General features: G+C 46.7%; 2 protein-coding genes across 4 annotated transcripts in view; both read left to right on the forward strand.

Moving 5' to 3' along the window:
- The first annotated feature begins 482 nt into the window (after positions 1–482).
- On the forward strand, positions 483–16,549 carry LOC113845446 (uncharacterized). Its single transcript, XM_072025517.1, has 10 exons — positions 483–705; positions 7,324–7,393; positions 8,136–8,179; positions 9,001–9,094; positions 10,167–10,236; positions 10,630–11,183; positions 12,155–12,253; positions 14,945–15,073; positions 15,489–16,225; positions 16,487–16,549. The coding sequence occupies exons 2-10, from the start codon at positions 7,351–7,353 to the stop codon at positions 16,547–16,549; spliced, it is 1,833 nt and encodes a 610-aa protein (XP_071881618.1). The 5' UTR covers positions 483–705; positions 7,324–7,350.
- Positions 16,550–16,582: 33 nt separating this feature from the next.
- Positions 16,583–20,811, forward strand: part of LOC101791057 (uncharacterized) — a 29,007-nt gene continuing 24,778 nt past the window's right edge. For all 3 annotated transcript variants that reach the window (XM_038164968.2, XM_072025151.1, XM_072025152.1), the window contains exons 1-3: positions 16,583–16,671; positions 17,226–17,896; positions 18,245–18,344. In XM_038164968.2, the coding sequence (XP_038020896.2) occupies positions 16,616–16,671; positions 17,226–17,896; positions 18,245–18,344 (827 nt within the window). In that variant the 5' untranslated portion in view covers positions 16,583–16,615. The remainder of the gene's footprint in view (positions 16,672–17,225; positions 17,897–18,244; positions 18,345–20,811) is intronic.

Genomic DNA, 20,811 nt, shown 5'->3' on the forward strand with positions numbered 1-20,811 from the left:
AATTTCATCAATAGTAAGACAATACTTTGGCCAGCTTATATCCAAAAAGACAGAAAAAATGCCCAAACAAATACCAATCAAAGTCAAAAATAATCTTGGGTTAAATGACCATGCTGTCTAGAATCCCAGGGGACAACAGCAGAAACAGTGCTAAAAATGAGGGTAACCTGACTTGACAGAGCATAACAAGGCAGAAACCAATCGTTTGCACTAGTTTATCCTGCTGCTTCTCTACTGACAATATTTTGGATTAGCACTTAGACATAAATGAAATATAATTAAGGGGAAATCAGGTAAATTTATGAGCAGTGATCTCTAGAACTATTCTTAATAAGTGGGATATATAAAGCTCTTCTGCTCTCACAACTGGTGTCCCAGCTGGGACTGGGCACATCAGTGCTGATGCAAGGCAGCTGCTGTCCGACAGAGACAAGCTGTCACCGAGCACCTGAACGTGCCACAAAATACTCACCTGCCCAAGAATTTCTACCTAGGTAATTTGATAAGCTGCTCACCTGTCATTTGCAAATGATGCAGGTCTGAAATTAATGGCCTGCAAATTGCTGAGCAGGGATAAAGAACTGAAAGGTGCAGGGGGGACTCAGAGAGTCACTGAAAGCCCAAGGAGAACACTATAAAGAGGAAACCCTGCAAAAAGAAAGTGGAAGCTCTGGTGGGCAGGACTTCAACAAAGCAGCAACAGAGGTAGGACAGGAGGACCTGATTTCTGGATGTTTGTTTTGTTTGGAGCATTTTGGTTTTGAAGATAAAACTTTTCCTGAAGGAAAAGGCTGAAATCTTGCTATTCTTGGTAGTTCTTTGATGAAAGGTTGAAGCAGAACAAAGTAACATTGGAACAAAAAGCACAGTAAAACGTGATTAGAGTGTACAAAGCTTTGTGTCTTTGCTGCCAAGGACTCTGTATTCTCCAGCTCAAAATGAATTTTCCTTCTTACGTTTAACGTCACAAATATACCCAGGTGCATACTAAACTGTGTCTAAATCCAATCACAGTAAGCCCAGGATACCCGGTGAGTCAGGAGATGCTGAGCTTCATTACTGGTTATGGTAATAAGGCAAATTCCTCAAGTGCATGGAGTTCTGCAGGAGCTGATGAACCCCCCAGCCTCATGGTGGTTCCATGTATGTTATGTTTAACTATTGCCCTGAGATGAGAGCCAGATCAGTCAGGCGTGCAATGTCTGATATAGAGGATATGTGGCACTGTCATCAGGTCTTGGTAATGTGCGGTGATGAAGGCAGCACTACAAAAATGATATTGTTGCTGTCTCATATGGCTCCATACAACTGTGTCTGGATGCCAATAAATGGGAGAATCTGAAGGCAATAAATCATTGTCTGCTTGTCTGATCCCTCCTTATAGAAGCACTGGTTGCAGCTTGTAGCAGACTTGATCTCACTTATGTGTGTGACCAGCTGTTTTGGAGGTCCTTGTCAGACTCTTCCACAGCTCCAAACCAAGTGCACGAACTGGGCAGTGATCCTGAGCTGCAGCCTCCACCATCCGCAGGGCTGTGCAAGTAGGGAACAGGCTCTGCTTGTCCCCTCTGAGTTTGTTGTGCACAGGTATGCTGCATCCTTCCACCTACTGCTCTGTTTTTGTGCACAAGGAGTGTACGCCTGCTCCTTGCATGCCAGGTCTGGCCCCTACCAAAACCCACAAGAATCTTTGCATCAGCTTCTGTGGGTTTAAGGTCAGGCTTTGAGATACCTCATAACTTTGTAATGCTGCAGTTCTCCCCTACCACCTACCCTTCCTTTCCATTTTATAGTGCATGGAGACCATGTGCAGGGAAATGTGCCATTTTACCTGTGGATCGTTGAATTAAATTGCCTCCTCCCAGCCTGGTGCTATAAATCCTCTCTCGCAGCCGAAGAGCCCCGTTTACTACTGCAGGTTTCCATGGCAATCGTGTGCTCTCCCACGTTCAGCTTCACAGTGCAGGCAGCCTCCCCATCCCTTGCTTCTGATTCCATTCACATAGTCTCCTACTGATAGGGAAAAGAAGGGAAAAAAAAAAGAAAGGACTATGAATAGCTATTTCCTACCTTTACACACTTTTCCCTGATAACTGTATGATTTATACATATTTTAACACATCAAGCAAGCGCTTGCTGTTTTCCACACACCATTTGACATGCAGCATAAAATGCAGATATTCCAAAGGTATCGTTTTTGATGACACACATTATTTTTATTATTTCAGGGCTTCAATAGGAAAATTCAAGCTCAAGATTTCCTTGTGTTTCTGGCTGTAATCACTGCAAGGAAGAGCATCTCTATTGCGGTAAATCCCTCCCTAGGCTTGCAGCAGCCTCATGGTAGTTCATCTGCATTTAAGCAGATCTCTATACAGCACTTAGCGCAAAACATGGGCTGAGTGTATGACACAGGCCATGGGAAATGTGTCTGCTTATTGCTAACAAGATGGGAAATAACATGAGCTGCTAGGATGAAAAGAACAGAAAGAAATCCGTGGTACCAGCGAAACTTCTGCAGCCGGGCTCAGGCTCACCCGTATGTATCTCTAAGAGTTGTGCACGAACACTGCTATTTTTACAGCAGTTTCTTTCTGTGAAAGAAGAAATTTGTGTCTTATCTCAGGAACTGTGACAAGGCTTTGTCAATGGGGCAGCAAATTTATCTCAGTCTTAGTTTCCTGCTGGTTTGAGAGATAATACGCACCTTTATGAATGACTTCCAATGTGTAGTAGCCAAGCCTAAATTCTCTGCAGTTTCAAATCAAATCCCAAATTATCAGGTGTCTTTATCTTTGTCCCTTTTCAGTTCAGCTAGTGTTTTGTCATGGATTTCAATGGGCACAGGATTGGGCCCTTGGCTGTCAGACTTCAGAGCAGTACACTTTTTTTTTTTAATCAGCTGCCTCTTCCCACCATATGCTTACTACAAAATTTTTGTCACATCCAGCTTGCAGTTAAAAGCTAGATTTGTGGTTTGATTGCTTGCTAACGGAGAATTTGTATGAAAAGTGCTTTACAATGTAAATTGCTTTGTCAGGCACCATAAAAACAACAACAAAACAAAAACAAAATCAACAACAAAAAACCCACACCACCAGAACAAAACCATTTTTTTCCTTTCATCTGGACCTATTTCCCATCAGTGAAGGAACTCCCAATGCTCCCACGAACGTAGGCACACAGGGCAAACCTGCACGAGAAAGAAAGGAGTGTATGTGTAGGTGCCAGAGCTGTGAATTTCTGCTTATAAGACCCTTGGAGCATGTCTGGTGGGGACAAAACTACATCTGCATGATATGCAGCAGCTTCAAACCACAGAGCCTTAGGAGGAATTTCTAGTTGGGGTTCACGTACATCTGCACTTCCTGAATTTTGCTAGGCCTTGTGGGTTATTGGTTTAAATATTTCCTAAACAGTGACAGTGCACAGCCGTGAGAGGGCAAACTGAAGGCTCTGGAAGGTGAGCCTGCAGCCAGAAGGATCTGAAACAGGCCTGCAGGCTCCAAGCACCTTTCTGCAGGGCTGAGCAATTACCAAGCTGGCTTGTACCTTGCTGTGACACCGGGAAGGCACACACCGAAGCTCAGAGTGCCACAGTGTGGCAGAGCTGGGCACTTCTGGTCCCACCTCAGAGGACATTCAGGGTACCTGTCAAGATCCCCAGAAGCTGCTGGCCGGGAAAAAGCAGGCTCGCATCTTGTCGGTGTGTTCCCTGTGGGATAATGCCATGCAGTGGGTTATCAGCATCGCTCCTGGCAGGTTTTTAGCTACAGAAACTTTGCAATATCCTGCCCTGAAAAAAAACTAAAATGGCTTTTGTAAAACCCGTACCAGGTATGTGATAGACGGTAGTTGAACCTGCTGAAACTAGTGGGTGATGTCTGAGTACTCCTGCACGGGAAATTGTTTGAGGACTGATGCATCATAAATGCCATGTGAATAAAAACACGGGGCCCAATTCTTAGTTCCGTGTGATGGGGGCTGGGGAGTCAGCAGGACAGAACTGTGCATGACTGACTCATTTTGCTCATACAGACCTAAAATACACATCCAGGAGGATTTGCTCCTCTCTGACTCAGTTCACACTTGGCTCCCTGACTCGGGAGTTTCGCGCTCTGCAGCAGTGGGACTTGGCCCAGTGATGGGTAGGTTCCACTTCCTCATCTCCCGGCAGATTTGTGGTCTAACACTCCACGATGTGCAGCACAACACGCTGGCAATCTGTCACTCTCCTGGCTCTCGTCAGCTCCAGCAGCTTGCCGGGAAATAACGGTGCCAAAATAAATGCCGGTCCGACCTGAGCAACTTCAGAAGCACCGAACACGCTGCCTGGCATGGTTCCTGCAGTCCTGCTCCTCCAGGTGCCTCCCCAAACTGAGCAGATATGGGACAAGCCCTGCCCTGGGCTCTCCTGGTCACTGTTAGCCTCCCAGCTCACCCAGCCTTCCCCAAAAGTTGCCATCCCACTGCTGAGGTTTCACGTTGCTGTTCTGTCCTCTCCTCTGTGCCAGTCTACTCTGCTCGATGGCTGCCTCTGAACCCTCAGGCTGCAATTTAGGCTCTTATCTCTCGCACACCCTGAATAGCTGCGGCTCCCCTCTTGGACAAGCTCTGCATTCTTAGCACCGAAACCTCTAATCAAGCCGAAACCTTGGCTTGGAACAGCTTGAGATGGGAACTTTGTGACTCCAGTCTGCAGCTCAGGAATTCCTTGTTTGGTTAGACTTGAAAAGCTGAAATGCTGCGGGTATCTGAGCGCAGGCTGCAGCGACATTTATTAGATTAGCAGTTTGAGTCTGTATCTTCAAGAGAGCTTCTCTAGAGACCACAGGGATCCTTGTAGATGAAAGGATGTGGTGTCAGTATCTTGCCTCACCATCTGAGTACTTTCCAGTAATAACGAACGCTTACAATACTGACATTGCTGCTGAGAGCAAATCTGTAGAATTATAAAGCATGAACAAATAATTGAGGACATAAACCAGAAACAAGAGTCGGATTCAATATAAGCCAAAATGCTGATGGAACAGTACATTAGTCTGCTTTGCTCTGCAGTGAGGACACCTTGGAGAAGACACAATGTCTTTTCTCAGGGTACTTACTGAAATTCAGCCCGTGATGGCAGTAATTGATGGTCACCGCTGTAGGGAAACCAATTATTTTTACTCTTGTTTGCTTGCCTTTATCATATTCATGTGCCCTCCATGACTATCTGAGCCAACAGCACCTACAGCTTTGGGCAGTGCAGAATTTCAGCTTATGGTAGAGGATATTTGTGGGAAGGAAGTTTAGAGCTTGGAAATGTAGGGATTTCACAGGAAATTAATATCTAAGGTTCATCCAACCAAGGAAAAGGAACAACATCGAACAATCAGCCTAGGCTTGGCCGTTATATATTGATGGTAACAGTTTTGGTTGTGATCACAGACACAGGGATTAGCTGTAACCCTGGGACACACAGCTGCAGGAGGCGGCTCTCCCAAAGCAATGCATGGGCAGCACGCAAACAGAACAGGGCAGGTTCACCAGCTGAGATGTGGTATAAGGGATGTGTGGCCTTCTGCAGCCACCGTTTTGGGAAGGTTTAAGAAAAGCACTGGCAGGCCTCAGTGTGGGACACCACTGCCTGCTGAAACCCAGCACAAAAACTCGCTAAAAAGGCTGGGTATGGAAAAGAGCAGAGTGAATCACTGCTACAGCAAGGGTTTTCCAGCTGCTCCCCATTCCGGGTTGTCTTTGATCAAGTGGCCACTGCCGCTCTCCTGGGTTGTCCTGGTAGAAACTGGGCTCTGAGCGACCCAGTGCTGACAGCTTCACCCCCTGTCTGTGATCTGAGGCTGCCCTCTGCTGCTTGCTGAATAAACTGTTCCCTCCTGGTAATCTGAAATGCGAGGTAGGGACAGCAAGAACCAGGGTGGTTACCCCTGGATTTCACATAATGAAACTTAAACACTTTGACACTAAAAAAGTCACTCACAAAATCTAAATGGGAAAGTGGAAAAGTGGAAAAATCTAATCTGATAGCATAGGCTTATTTATATTCTCAAGCTTTTCTTTATAATCGCAAAGGCAGGTTATTATTATTATTATTATTTTCCCTAAATGAAATAAAAATTTCAGAATTAAGCCCTCCACTCTCCTGAAACCAGGATTCAGATGTGCAAGACAGGGATGCTGGGGAGCGGGATCAAAGGCTGGACCAGCCCAGAGGGCAGGGTGTGAGGAGAGGTGCCCTGGGACAAGGACCTGGGTAAATCTCGTTTCTCCCCCTGTGCTGGCACTGTGTCCTCTCCCCATCCCAGGGCTGCTTCCAGCTGGGCCCTGGGTTGGACTCACAGCTCGTGAACCACTTTTCCCACTGCTCTGCACCCATCCAGCCCCGGGACCCATCGCCGCCAGGATGCCAGGCGCCCTGGGAAGGACACAAGGGCTTGTCAAGAAAGCTGCTGGCATCTCGCCGCAAGTTTGCAAGCTGAGCTCAGCCTTCAGGCACCTCTTGTTGCTGTTTGTTTTCTTCGCCGTTCCTGATGGCCTCTCCCTGTGCTGCCGTTGCTGTTGCCCTGCACCGAGAGGCCCAAACAAAGGTGTGGCGGTGGCTGACGGCTGGTGGGGCTCTCTGGATGGCCTCGTGCACCTCCCAGCACTCAGGGGCAGGGCAGGCGCTGGCCTGGTTTCAGAGGAACCTTTGCATTCCCAGCTGGTGCCAGGGAGCTGGTGCCTGCAGGTGGCTCAGCACCGGGAAGGAGCTGAGGACGGGTGTTTGGTGCTGAGCTCCTCCTCACACCTTCCTTTGGAAGCAGCTTCTGGGTTTAGACATAAGAAAGGTTTCAGCTCCTCCACAGATCATCTCCAAAGTGCTCCTCTAGGTGATTTTGTACTGCTCCTAAGTGGAGACGCTGTTCCTCGCATGGGTGAGGCTACAAAAGGTAAGTGCCGAGCAGGCAGTAATGGGGCCGTGGGAGGGAGCAGACCTGACCCCCTGGCCATACACTGTTTGTCTCAAGTGAGCACACGGCTCCTGAGATCCCAGCATAACTATGTCATGTACCAGCTGTGTCATATGCCTGTCTCCCCCCGGGATTCCTTCACAAGGCTGAGAAAATTAATGAGAGCAGGTAACGCTTGCAACGACGTCAGGAATGTAAATGATGAGGGTCTTCATTAGCAGTCAGCAATTACAGATTACAGAGTAAAAATATAGAGAGGAATAAAAAAGACCTAGCCTGTTCTCAAAGGGCAGCAATAAGTAGTCCTTTTGCATGTTTTTTTTTTTTTTTTTTTTTTTTTTTTTTTTTTTTTTTTTAATCCATGGATGTCAAGCAAGCAGAACTCCAGCACAGCTGAAGGATGGCGAGCAGCTCTGTACCTGGAGGATCAGCTCCTCTAGCAGGTACGTGGGTATGGGGCTTCCATTTTCCTCTCCACGGTCATATTCAAACATAACTTTATTTTAAACCAAGGAATTCCTTAGTGTTTAGTTTAATGCACGTCTTCAATGACAATGGAGGAAATATTTTGAATTTTGGCAGTGCTGGACTATTTTGTAACTGTGCTTGCAGCTCTTACAGCAATACCCTAACCCCCCTTTCCCTTTCTATCACCGGGACCTGCTCTTTGAGTCTTCCTCAGCCTGAAGTCAGCAAGACTCAATTTCTTTTGAATGTATGCAATAAGTTTGCAGCAGGGGATTCTCTATCTGATGTGTTGCTTTGTTGCTGTTGTTTGTTTTTCTTTAAAAAGACATGAGTAAGAAGCCATTCTTACTCTCAGAAGTAATCCTGTATGTTTTTTTTTTTTTTTTTTTGTAAGTAACTAGTACCAAGTAGGATGGAAATGGGAAAATTCATCTCAGTCTTTCTTAAATACATGCCAAACTACCAGCTAATATCAGTGGAGATGTTGCTGACTAAGCAGTAACGCAGCTCTAAGAGCATTAGCTCTGACGGAGCTGAGCACTCGTTGAATACACGACGTATACAAACCCAGCCCAGACTCAATTTTCCAGGAGCAATTCCATGTTTCAGCCACCAGCTCTGTAATCTGTTCAGGGCTGGGCACGAGGGGAAATTGTCTCTAGTGAAGACAGATGTGAAGAGATGTTAAACCATGCTTTCATCTCCTGTTTTCCACAGATGTGGTCCTGGCTTGGAAGAGTCTTCAGAAAGCCAAAGAAGTGGTACGTGTGGTCCAGGGGGACCATTACCTGTCACAAAGCTTTATTGCTCCCTGCCAGCTCCCCATGCGTTCCCTCAGTGGATTTTTTTTTTTTTTTTTTTTTATGGAGATAGTGTAGCTGAAAGCAGGGGAAACGTGCCATTTTGTTTTCCTTTTGCAACAAACATACAACCTCTTTAATCATTCACCAACTGACCAAAAGGGATAAGGAGAAAAGCAAGGAGTCTTACAAAATTGCACAAAACTCTTGGAAAGAAATGAGGACAGGTAAAGGTTTGCCTTGCTTGTGGTTGAAGCCCTGAGCAGAACAATAGCTGAATTCCCACTGAGCCAGGACATCCTCTGGATTCTCCCTGTCTTATTGTCCTCTTAGTAGGAGACACAATAATATTTACATCAGGCACACTCAGATGCAATCATAACCCTGAAGTTACGTGGACGAGCAGAGAATATTACCCAAACGCAGTGTTGCTTGCACGGCCTGATGCTCGTACTGTGCTGCTGAAGTCGCTGTTGGCTGGAGCTGCTTCGAGCTCAAGACATTTTTAGAAACCCTTAGAAGGGCCCTGGTAAAAACCTTAGGCACAAATACATGCAAAGTGTAAATAATGGGGAGAGAGGTGATTTCATCTCTTATCTTCCCAGTCAATTGCATTCTTTCCAGCCCTAGGAAATAGCACCTGGAACATGCTCAGACACGCCAGTATTTACAGAGTAACTAGGAGCTGCAAAATTAATCAGAGAGGCAGTGTGTGCCAGCAAAAGGCTACCATGAAAAAAAACATATGTCTCCCTTCAAAGGAAAAATCTGCCTTTTCACAGCTACAAAGGATTGAAAACAAATTGTATCATCAAACGTGGAGCCGTGCCAAACTGCAGACAGCCAGAAGAAAGCTTTGGTGTGAAAAAAGCTTTGGTGAGTTCTGAGTTCCTGGGAAACTGCTGAGGCTGGGGGGCTGCTTCAGTGCTGCTGGGATGGGAAGGGGACCAGAGATGGTGGAAGGCTCTCTTTACTGAAAAAAAAAAGTGTGTATTTTCCTCAGCTGTCTGTTGCTGTTCCCAGAATTTCACACTGCCCAAGGAGTCCTGCCTTGCTGGAGAGAGCTCGGGCAAAAGATGCAGCACCAACGCCCAGCAGCTGCAGCAAAGGAAAAGCTGCTTGTGCCTTACCTTGGAGGGTTCTTTTTTCCTATCAATAACTGATGTGATGCAAATGCAGCACCTTGTTTATTTTTTACAATGTGTTTAAAATAATATATAAGAGACAAAATGGGATACAAAAACCAAAAAACAAAAACACAACAACAAAAAAACAGGAAGTGTAACCAAATTCCACGAGACGTAAGAACTAATGACAAGAACAGACCTCACTTGTACTTATTTTTGCATCTGCTGGGTATTTGTTTTTGAGCTGGCTTACTGGCTGGGAGCAGTTTAACCACCAGCCCTTAGGACTGATGGCTGCTGTTTCCTCCCAGCACAGCAGAGCTCCGTGTCACGCTTCTGGGGCCAGCTTGCTGCCTGCCCCCTGCTTCAGGCTGCGGGAGGCATGCTGAGCTGATCTGCTACAGGCTTTGCTGGGCCTTGTGGTTTTGCATGTGAATCTTTTGTCTTGTTTTCACACCATCTGTATTACGGAAGGAAAGATGAGATGAAGGTTGGTCTCTGGGTTTAAATGCCGGGGCACGACGTGACCTGTTGGAGCACATTTTAATGCCACGTGCCGCAGTGTCGCCCAGGTAGCTGGGACACAAGCTCCTAAAGGCAGCTCAGGTTTCTGTGCAAGCCAGTAACCGAGTCCTTGGGCTGCCCTGAGGACCTGGGTGGCATGGAGACAGTGTACACAGAAATTTTTACAACAATATCATACCTGGAAGCCCAACGGGCCAAATTCCTTTGGCGAATAGTCCCTATAAAATGAACTAATTTAATTTAATGGTTAAGGAAATGTTGTTTGCTAATATTGACATAATGTTGTTACACTGTAGATGGGGAGAGAAGCAGAGATGAAACAGCTTTGATTGAGAAAAAGAGCAATGAGGTTCCCTTGTCCTGCAGGTAATGTTCATTAACATTAATGTTCAGCGCTTGGGGGATGGAGAGGCAATGGCACACAAAAAGGGATTTAAAATTCTAGGATGCAGGACCTCAGAATAAAGTTAAGCATCATTTCACCCTCATAAATGCTGACCAACAAGCCAATGCCATCAGTTCTCTGCATTATCTACCTGACTTAGCCCATGCTAACAACTGATCAGACCACGGTTCCCTTTGCCCTTTCCCAATATTATCTTCGTTTGCCAAACTGATGGTAACAGACAAAATTTTGATCCCATGGAGACACTGAGACCACCAGCAGAATGTGCCTAGAAACTCAGCTGATATTAGCAAACTAACAGATGATTTAATAATTCACCTTACTCATTCAGTCTCGTTTTTCTTTTTCTTAAGAGAAGGGATTTGTGCCGCCCTCTCCCCTGCCTGGTCACAGAGCTTTCTCCAGGAGAGCCCTGCAGCGAGCCCCATCCCACCTGGCACAGCCCCCCTGTCCCCCAGGGGACACCCACGCTCAGCCCCTTGTGGGATGTGGTCTCCTGTGATGAGCCTGTGCAGAGCAAGAAGGGAGAGTTTTGGGGAGCAGATGGATTCAAGCAGTCGTGCAGGGCAGAAGGAGAAATGTCCCTGCTCCCCGCATCACCCAGCTCCATCCCCTGCAGGGAGCAGTCGGTTCTCAGCTCCCATGCCCACGGCTGGCACACCTCGGATGTACGGCCCTGCACCAGGCAGCGGGCCCAGCGATCAGAAGCTGGCAGAACTGTGGAAAAAATCACCCCAAAAGAAGTTAGAGCAGCTCAAGAAGAAGATCCAGGAGCAGAAGCAGCAAGCGGCATCCCAGGCGCAGCAGTGCCAGGCTGCAGCGTGTGCCGGGGGGCTGCCACCAAAGAGCCCCCTGAGGAGGAAGGTGTGCACGGTGGTGTCGGCTCCTCCTGCTCCGGTTTGCAGAGGTCAGTAGGGGTCTGGCATCTCCAGAGAAAGGCTGGGACTGTGTGCTACCTATCTGTGCACAGCTGTGCACTGAACCACACGGCTCCCACCCCATGTTTAGTTACGCGTTGGGCAGCAGCCGTGTCCGGGAGATATGCCATAAGTGGCATAAGTACGTGGGAAATAAGAGCACTGCAGCGTGGGGAGGCATCGCAGGTATTTAAAGCAGGAATTGTGTAGTTCAGAGGCATTACAGAGGATTTAGCAGATCATTCAGTGGAAGTAGTGGGTCTGAGAGCAAATATCGGAGTTCTTTATCCTGCTTTGCTGCTAAATTTGGGCTTGAAGTGCCATTCATCTACAGCTGTCACATTAGTTTAGCATAATTTAAGATCTCGGGTTGCTCTGAGTAATGCACGGACTCGAGAGCAAGTACTTACTGCCCTAGGGCCAGCCCAGTCAGCCTGCCCGCAGTCCTCTCAGGATTACCGGGGCTGGATCAGAGTAGAGAAGACGAGCTGAAAAGCTCTGCATAATAAATCTTATTGCTGTAATAGCATTAGCGTTAATTCATCGGGCACTATGATCCCTGTCACACCCCATCAGCTTCCAGGGTGTTTCCCTTAGATCTGCTCCAAACCACATTTTACAGTGACATGTGGAAGTCTTTCACGGAGCTCACCTGGGGTCTCCGGGAGCACACACGGGTTTCCAGAAAGCCCCCAAAGGGAGAGGTGCCACCCCTGCAGCTCGGGACAGCTCCAGCTCTCAGCCAGCTTCCCGGGAAGGCAGCACAATGTGCAGGGAAAGTGGAAATGTTCTTCCTAGCAGGCCAGCTGGCAAAGAAAAGGTGGCTTGCAGCTGCCACCTAAAAGCTGCCGTTTGTGTCACAGTTTTGGTTTGCTGGGGACAGCTGCCAAGTGTGCAGTTTAATTTTGCCTACGCACTAACTCTTTTTTTTTCTTTTTTTCTTTATTCCACCTGGTTGAAGACCAAAAGGAGAGAAGTTCAGCGCAGAGAATTCAAGCACAAAGCCAGAGGCAGCCTTCACCCAAATCCTCCAATCTGGAGAGAACAGCAGCAAGTAAAGGTAAGGATGAAAATCACCAGAAATGACAGACTGACGGACAAAACCACCCGAGGTCACAGCAGCTGGATACTCGCCTGCCAAAATATTTATCTACTTATTAAATAGTGTCAGATCCTAGGACGCAGTCAGGGACCAGAGCCTGGTATATCCAGCAAGTAACAAAACCAGAGAGAGACAAAAATCAGCATTTGTTCGAGGAGGCAGAAGATGAGCAAGGGCAACACGAGGACGTGAGGCTTCATTTCTGGGTTAGCTGCATGCAAAGCGTGCTGAGGCCTCAGGGAGGGTGTCTGACCAGCCACCTGCTAGCACTTGCTGTCTCTGGCTTTTGGGTAAAGTTTGGCAAGTCACTGCCACAGACCCTCCCTCGGGCTCTCCCTGTGCAAAGGATTTGTCGCAGGCCCCATGCCGATGCCCTGAGAGCCAGCCGCTGTGACCTCCAACAATTTGTCACCCCGTTGCCTGCAGCAGTTGAATTCCGGGCCTGCCAGGATTAAAAATAATCAGAAATAAAAAATAAGCCGCGCGTCCTAGGTGGGAAGGACCGTCTGTCACCTGTTCCCTCCTGTGCTCGCTAATGACTGAGCAGTGCCACCGAGAGGCAGGGATTTCACAGCCTGCAAAGCAGGGGCCAGGTGAACGCAGTGCGAAGTCGGGTGGATGCCCCCAGCCTTACAAACTCAGCACAGGAGCAGGATTACCCATCACTAGCCCCCACGAAGGGTATCTCTAAGTGCAGGTTTGAATTATTGGAGCAATTTTATCCATTTAATGCTAGAATTTTGCAGTGGAAATGGTTGTGTTCAAACTTTGGGGGAGCAAGGCAAGGAGTGGAAGTGCTACGGGTGCTGCTCACCCCAAGCAGCTGTGCTTTACACTGGCAAAAGTACCAGATCTGCAACTTCTGGGAACAAAAAAAGAAAAAAATCTGAGCTATCTAATACATGCAGATGAAATTATGAGCAGAGCTGCATCCCGCACCCTGCTACCTGAGTACTATTTAAAATGCATGAAATATGTAATAATTTCCCTCACCCTCCTTTTTTGTTTTAATGGATTGCTTGAAAAATGGCTTGATCTTCCTCTGAGAGTGGGTCATAATAAGACCATGGCACATGAAACATTCATCATTGTAACTGCCAGTGTCATGGTGTCTTTATTGGCTATTAGTTTCTGTCAGTGAAAGAGCCGAGGCAGGGCTACGAGGAGATGAATGAGGGGTCAGGGGTCAGACTGGAGTGCTCAGGAATTTGATGAATTATAAATTTGCTGTAGTTAACAAAAAATTAAGTCACAACAGCTATAAAATATTCATCTGCTCAAAGGTAGAAGAAAAGTGGAGAATATTTAAATCAAAAGATTTCCTTCTAGTGAGTGATTTCCTCACAAACTCGGGCTGTTCTTGAACTTTGACATAGATTTTTAGTAGTTAATAAATACTTTGTAGATAGAAAAGGTTTAATTGAAATCAGACAAGACGGCGAATTGAAGATCATTAGAGCTGCATATTAATTTGTCTGTTGCATTTTGAGAAACTAAGCACAGTAAATAAAAGCATCCTCCTGCATTTTAAATACTGCTAACCTAGAAAACAGCAATACAGCGAGCTGCTCAACCAAAAACACTGATGGATCTCAGCCTGCCCGAGCCCAACAGATTTCGGCAGTTCCACCCATGGTTTAGGATAGCTGTGGAGAAGTCACCTTGCTTCTAGCTGTGGGCACAAAGCAAAGGACAACCCCGTTAACCAGTGTCCAGAAGTGCCCCACGGCCAGCAGAGGGTTCCCAGTGGTGCTGTACGCACACAGCTCAGGACGCAGACGGCTGCTGAGCAGAGGCCAGGAAAGCCAGACTCAGTCAGTTGGTTTTATCCACATCTCTGAACTGAGGCTGGTAACTATTTAAGAGTACAATCCTTTATCTAAAAGCATGAATATTTTAGCCAGGGTAAAACTTAAGGGGGGAGGGAGCTGCCCTGCCAATTCCAAAGAAGCGTCTGTTTTGTCACCTGCTGCTCGAGAAGTGTTTGCAATGGATGGATAATGCCAGTGCAAGTATTGGCATGCTGTGAATGCAATCTGAAATTATGAAGTAAAACAGTGATAAATGTTGTCTATTATGTGACACCACCTATTAAGCAAGAATAATTTGTTTGTGCTGCATGCTGCAGCGTTTATTTTTGCATTATACATGGTCCCTCGTCCTGTATTGCTCATTGATTCTTCCACACGGCATCCTGCTGATTCTCACCAGTTTAAAAACGAATTAGTTCACCCTAGTTAGGCTGATGCAATCACGAGGAAAACCATATTTTCATTATCCCCTCCCTCCAGTTCTTAAATCTGCTGGAACCCAGCAAGTACCAGCTGTCTGCAGCTGCCACTGCAGAGGGATGCTGTCAGATGCTTGTGTCCTGACCTCTTCTTTTTGTTTTTGAGGACTCTGGGGTTCACTGGCTTCTGAGTAAAGATTGTAAGAACTGTATGAACATGACGGAAGTGATAAATGGTATAAATTGTAAGTTTGAGTGCTTTAAAAACTTTTTGTTAACTTACTCTGACTGAAACTTTTTAGATCTCCCCACATCTTCAGTGTGACTTCTGGACATCACCATTAAAAAGAATTATGATAGAGCTGCAATTTTCTTTCAAAGAACACGTGAGGGTTTAATAATGAAGTTCTCTGTTTCAGATACAAAGCTACCCGGTGCTGCTGCATGGAGAGAAGGTCAGAAGCTGGCTAGGCAGTTGCTTGGTCCACCCCCTGCATTTTCAAAGCTGCAGAGCACAGCTGAGGAGCAGACCACTGGAAACACCTTGGGTACAGTTGCCTCTCACTACTATGCTAGTTGTTTTGGCACATGAACAAAAAAGTGGTGGACCACTTATTAAATCTAGTTGAAATAACTGGTTTCAGGGCTTTTCTAAGCATCTATCTTTAAAGACTCAAGCAATAACTCACTTGTCAAACACCAAAAGCTCTGCTTTTCAGCCGGGCTGGTTTGCCAGACACAGCTGCATGGCTTCCTTGGCCACAAAGTGCACATCATTTGTATAACTGGACTCTGCCACTTCAAAATTAGCAGAGATTTGTCTTCCATCTAGACTATAGAAAATTTTACAGCAGTCCTCAGACCTATGGTAGGAAGCAGGTTTAGAGATGCACACAATAGATACAGGAATTGATACATCACTGGAGTGATAACACCATTGTTGTTTCAAAATCATTTCCACAGAGCCTGAGCGAGGATTTGTAGCAATGCCAGCAATGGAAAACAGCTCTAGAGAAAATGGAAATGAACCTGGGGGGAAAAGCCCTGAATTCACAAGCTGCACAGTTCCCCCCCGCAGGCCCGTTGGAGGGAGCAGCAGTGCACCAACCAAGGATACAAACCCAGTACTCAGCAACCTGCATCTGCAAAGCCAGTGGCAGGAGGAACGCAGACGTAGCAGGCTCCCAGAAGACACTGTGAGAGCAGAGGCAGAAGTTCTGCAGCAATATCCTGGGATCCGTTCTCCTTCACCTGAAGCTCAGAGCACGACTCCCCCTGCCTTCACTGAGGACAAGATAAGAGCTTCGTTAATAAAGGCTGGAGCCAAGCCCGGCAGCTCTGGGAAGTGCAGCACATCTCCTCAGGAATGGAAAGGCTCAAGCAGCCCTCTGCAGAAAGGGCCTGAGAAGGAAAACCTTAAGCACCCTTCAAAGAGGAGGGTAAATGTTAGAAAACCTCACCCCTACAGCCCTGAAGTTGTTCGGGAATATATTCATAGGAAGAATAAAGAGAGAAAGAAAAAAAAGCTAGAAGAGAAAAAGTCTCTGATGGAAGCCATGGAAATGAGGAATAAGAGGCTGCAAGAAGTATACAGGAAACAGAGAGAAGCTGTTGGAAAGAAAACACGTTCAGAGCAGACACGCAGCCCGAGCAGGGGAACAGCTGCTGTGACACAAAGCCCTCAGTGTGCACTTGAGCAGGTAAGTCATAAAGGAAAGGCAGGTTGCAAACCCTACAATCTTGATCACTGCAGCACCGAGACACGAAATGCTCCATGCAAATGCTCTGAAGCGTCAGAAAGTTTTATCTGGAAAAACAGAGCAATTGACTTCTAATTATGGCAACAACTGCTGTGCTCATTAGTAAGGCTGAAACCCTGGACTTCAGGGTCAAAAGCCTGGAAATCTCAATTGCTTTAGCTAAAAGAACAGTTTTGTTGTTTGGCTCGTGCATTTTTCCAGTTACATGAAGTGATTATTAAGTGGAACAAAGGCCAAGTACCGCTCTATTGCCCAGTTATTTAGTGCTTACACTAATGGTCACTTTTGTTTCAGGAGCAAACCAGGAATGGAATCCTGGAGAGGAGTTTCATGGCCTGGGTGGATGAAACACCCCATACTCTACTAAATAAAGATCACAGAGACAGGTACTCAGATGTTAAAAGCATCCTAGAAAGCCTCTTTCTCAGCACACTGCAGACTTTTCATAGAGTACTGCTGAAAACAGCAATGGATTAATCTACTCTCATATCTCACCTTAAAACCAGCCTCATTGCACCCAAGTCCAGAGCAGTTACAGCTCTGTAAGACGCAGCTTGTGTGTTTCAGGATGTGAAATATTTTTTTTTCTTCTGCCAACGCATTAAATGAACCCGCACGGTGCTTTACCTGGCCTCTGTGTGCTCTGGTTTACCAGCACTGCCTGAGCTACCCAGTGCAAAGCCCAGTTTCAGCCTACTTTTATGATTTGTGTTTTTAAATAATTATTCCTTATCAGCACCAGGCAAAACTCTGAATCTCCCTTCTATTTGTCAGCAGTTTGAGCTCCATCCTGAATCTATCATGTGACAAAGGTATCTACAGACAGGGAAATCTGTTTCTTTTTCTTTTGTGAAGCGCTTTAGCTGAGGACACTGGTCAGTGCAAAAACCTAACGTTATTTGGTTTTATAACCTGACAGTTCTGCTTTTTATTTAAACAGGGATCAGCTTCTACGAGGTCAATCACCTAAAAACAGAGAGACATCACCTTCTGCAGCAGCACTGGGATCTGAATGCTGGTTCCTGAGTCCTCTGAAACGTGAAGACTTGGGGGACTGCTCTCCCCCAGCTCTCTCTATACCTCCTCTCAGCTTTTCCCTTCCTCAGAAAGATGCAAAACTGGACTCCAAGGACTCGGTTTCTGGTCTTTCTCCATACAGAAATAAGTGGGATCGAGTGAAAGCCATACACGATCTATCCAAGGAACTCGCAGAGAAGATTGAGATGTCAACCAAGAGACTCAGTGCAACAAGCAGGGCTGGGGACTTTGCTGACAAAACATCAGCAGAGACAACTTGGGACCTTTTCAACAAGTCTTCTGTCACAGAGCCTGAGACTTCCAAGGATGAGCAAGACAGGACCATGACCTTACAAATGCTTCTGGGAGACCCGGATCCTGCTGAGTTATGTGTGTCTTCAGACAGGGCATTTCATGGACTGGGCAGGATCAGCCTTGTGGGCACTGAGGGAGCAATGGGCCAGGCCAGCCAGAAGAAAATACCCACTGCTTTGTCTGGGGGGAGTGCTGGGGGCAAGGAATTACCACGGAACACCCACAGCATGAAATCGAGGCATCTCAGCCCTGGGGAACACAGGAGCAGCACACTGAAAGGTAGATAACGTTGGTAAGATGTGTCAGGGAGACTCTCATACCATAGCCCAGCTCTTTCTAAACTATGAAGGCTAATCAAAGCGTTGTGTCTTGGGAAAATCCCTGAGAAGTGGGTCCTCTCGGCTGTATCTGAAGTGTCGACTTGGACACATCACTTCACCTTCTGGTGCCCAGGCTTTCCCAGCAGTAAGAAAGGAGTTATAAGCCTAACCTGACATACTTGGAAATGTGTGGATAAGAAAAAACATATGGAAGTTAAGTGCAGGCAGAGAATAGGTGCCAAAGCTTGAACATTTCATTTCTACAAAGAGCATGTTTATTAAATGCCTTCATTTGTCTTTTTAAAAGGTTTCCCTATGAATAAAGGCTCCGAGGTGGACATGAGCCTACTGCATGAAAAGCCAATAACCAGCCCAGCCTTTCCATCTCGCGGATTCCTCACTAGAAGGTAAACAAATTTGGATATATTATTCTCTGCTAAAATATTATTCTCTGCTAAATGCGCCACACACACATACAGTTAAAATAAATAGCACCAGCTCAGCGCGGAGCCAGGCTGCTCTTTTCTCCTTACCCTGAGAATTGCCAAGTAGGCAGATTTTGACACAAGATATACTGAAAGAGGGACCCACCTATTTGTAGAGAGATGGAAGATCAATAGGAAGGTTTCAGCCTTATTTTTTTTTTTTTTTTAGAGAGATGGATCTCCCCTACAGGGGTTTTGCCCTAGATGCAACCTCCCAGCTGTGTAAGGAGGCTGGGGGCTGAGGGGGGGATTCCCCTCCTGCAGCCAGGCTCTGTTCATCTGCACGGGGCAGCTCGGCCTTTGTACACCCCATCTTGAGCAGGGGGAGCTGCAAGGAGGTGGTGAAAACCAGGGGGCATGCTGCGGGCACTGTCGGGGCTGCTGGAGCTGCCTGCCAGGTGAAAACCCAATGCCAACCCTATACCAACCTGTACCAACCCCATGCCAATGATCTGGGCTTAGCAGAGCTCCTACCTGACCAAATCAGTACAGACCAGTGTGTCAGGTGTTAGGAAGCACCTCCTCAAAAACCTTCCTGTTAAACTATAAAATGCCTCTGGAGAGGTGGTACAGAAGATGGCTCTTGGAATATATCGAATGCAGTTCAATCAGCGTTATACTTGCTGTGTTGAGAAACATCAGAGCCATAAAGGGGGCTCAAAGTACACTGCTCTGCTCTGCGACTCCATTCCCGAGTAACAATAAAGCACTTGTTGTGTAAAGGTGTTTGAAAAACCATGTGTAGATCTAGCCTCCCTCCCCAGTAAAATAAAAACCTCGCTACCTCAACATATGGCACCGGCAGAAGAATAAATTGATTATCTTTATGAGTACCTAGTTAAATCTCCACTGATCTCCTTTTTGCAGGGGATTAAAGAGTGATTTAATCAACTGAATACTATAAATTCATTTATAGTGATTGTTTTCACTCACTCTGCTCCAAAAGTGGGTAAAAAAATCTGGGTGCTGCAGCTGCACAGATTGTGTGTATGTGCAGCAACACCTACCCGCAGACTGAGCTTCCTCCAACAGGATGATAGAGCATGATAATTATGGAAAATCTGTTTCAGAACAGGAAGTTTGGAGAAAAGGACTACATTAATGGAGGTTATTTTCAGTCAACCAACATTAATTAAATGTTTAATGTAGATGGCTGTTGATAGAAAACCCTTCCCATTAACCTGTATCTCAGAGAGCAAAGCAATATCTGTGTAGCTGCCCTGGGTGGCTTGTCTCTGGTTACAAGGGAGCTGGAAAGGGAGCTCAGAAGCAAGGCACAGGCTGCAAACCAGACCGTGTCCCTGTCCAGCCCCTGGAGAATGACAGAGTCCCACCAGGAGCCACGCATCTCCCTGCAGAGAGGTCTCCCTCGGAGAATAAAGCCCTGAACCTTAGAAGATTAAATAAGACCTGGGCGGGCAGTGCCAAAAAGGACATACGTGCAGCAAACTGCCCCCCATGTCCCCAGCTTCCCGTTCGAAGAGCAGGATGAGGTGTTGGTGCTCTGGGACCCCAGCCCAGGCAGGGACAGCGTGGCTCTGCCTCACCAGGCTGCTCCGTGGTGTACACATGGTTATACACAGCTCTAATTCACAGTAATCGAAGGTAGGTGCAGACCCTCTGTGGGCCCCCACGGGAGCAGCTGTAATGGAGAAGCATCAGGCAAAGCAGAAGTAAGACAGATTGCACTGATCTCCTGAGCACTGCAATTACCCAGAGAGCAGAGCTCCCACGTGTCTGAGCAGTGCAGTCAAACAAAGTCCTCAGAGCACCGCAGGAAAATATCAGCAATAAAAACCTCCCAAAAAATAAATCACAACCCTGCTGCGAGTGCTGCTCCAAAAGATGAGGAGAGCTCCTTGCAGACAAAATATCGCTGTTTTTAGAGTTTAGAAGTGGGAAGTGCAGCTCTATTGCGAACAGCTCCAGACTCATCTCCTTGTGAGCTGAGGACTCCCTCTGATGCAGTAGTGAGCTGCTCAGAAAGCCACACACTAAAGGAGCACCAGGATGCTAAAGAGTGAAACTAACACACCAAACTTCATAGGATTGTGCTACCGAACAGGGAGAGTGCTTTGTTCTTAGCCACTGGTAAACCCATGCCTGTAACACACATCACCAACGGAGCTAGGAGCTAGGTTAGAAAATGTGACGGTAACGGCAGCTGAGTCGGGTCTCTGCTCTGACTTCCCCTGTTGCTACCAGTGATAATGAGTTACGTGTCTGCAGCTGGCTGCATGCATATTCCCTTCAACACTTCATTTAAACAAAGCCACCTGTTAAAAACTGTTTGCCAGCCTCATTCACAAATACAAAACATCCCGCATTACAAAATCAGTGCTCTTGAACATGATCCTAGCAGAGCCAGTTGCGACAGCACCGTTTTGTG

The sequence above is a fragment of the Anas platyrhynchos genome, chromosome 18, assembly GCF_047663525.1.
Source record: "Anas platyrhynchos isolate ZD024472 breed Pekin duck chromosome 18, IASCAAS_PekinDuck_T2T, whole genome shotgun sequence".
Lineage (NCBI taxonomy): Eukaryota > Metazoa > Chordata > Aves > Anseriformes > Anatidae > Anas > Anas platyrhynchos.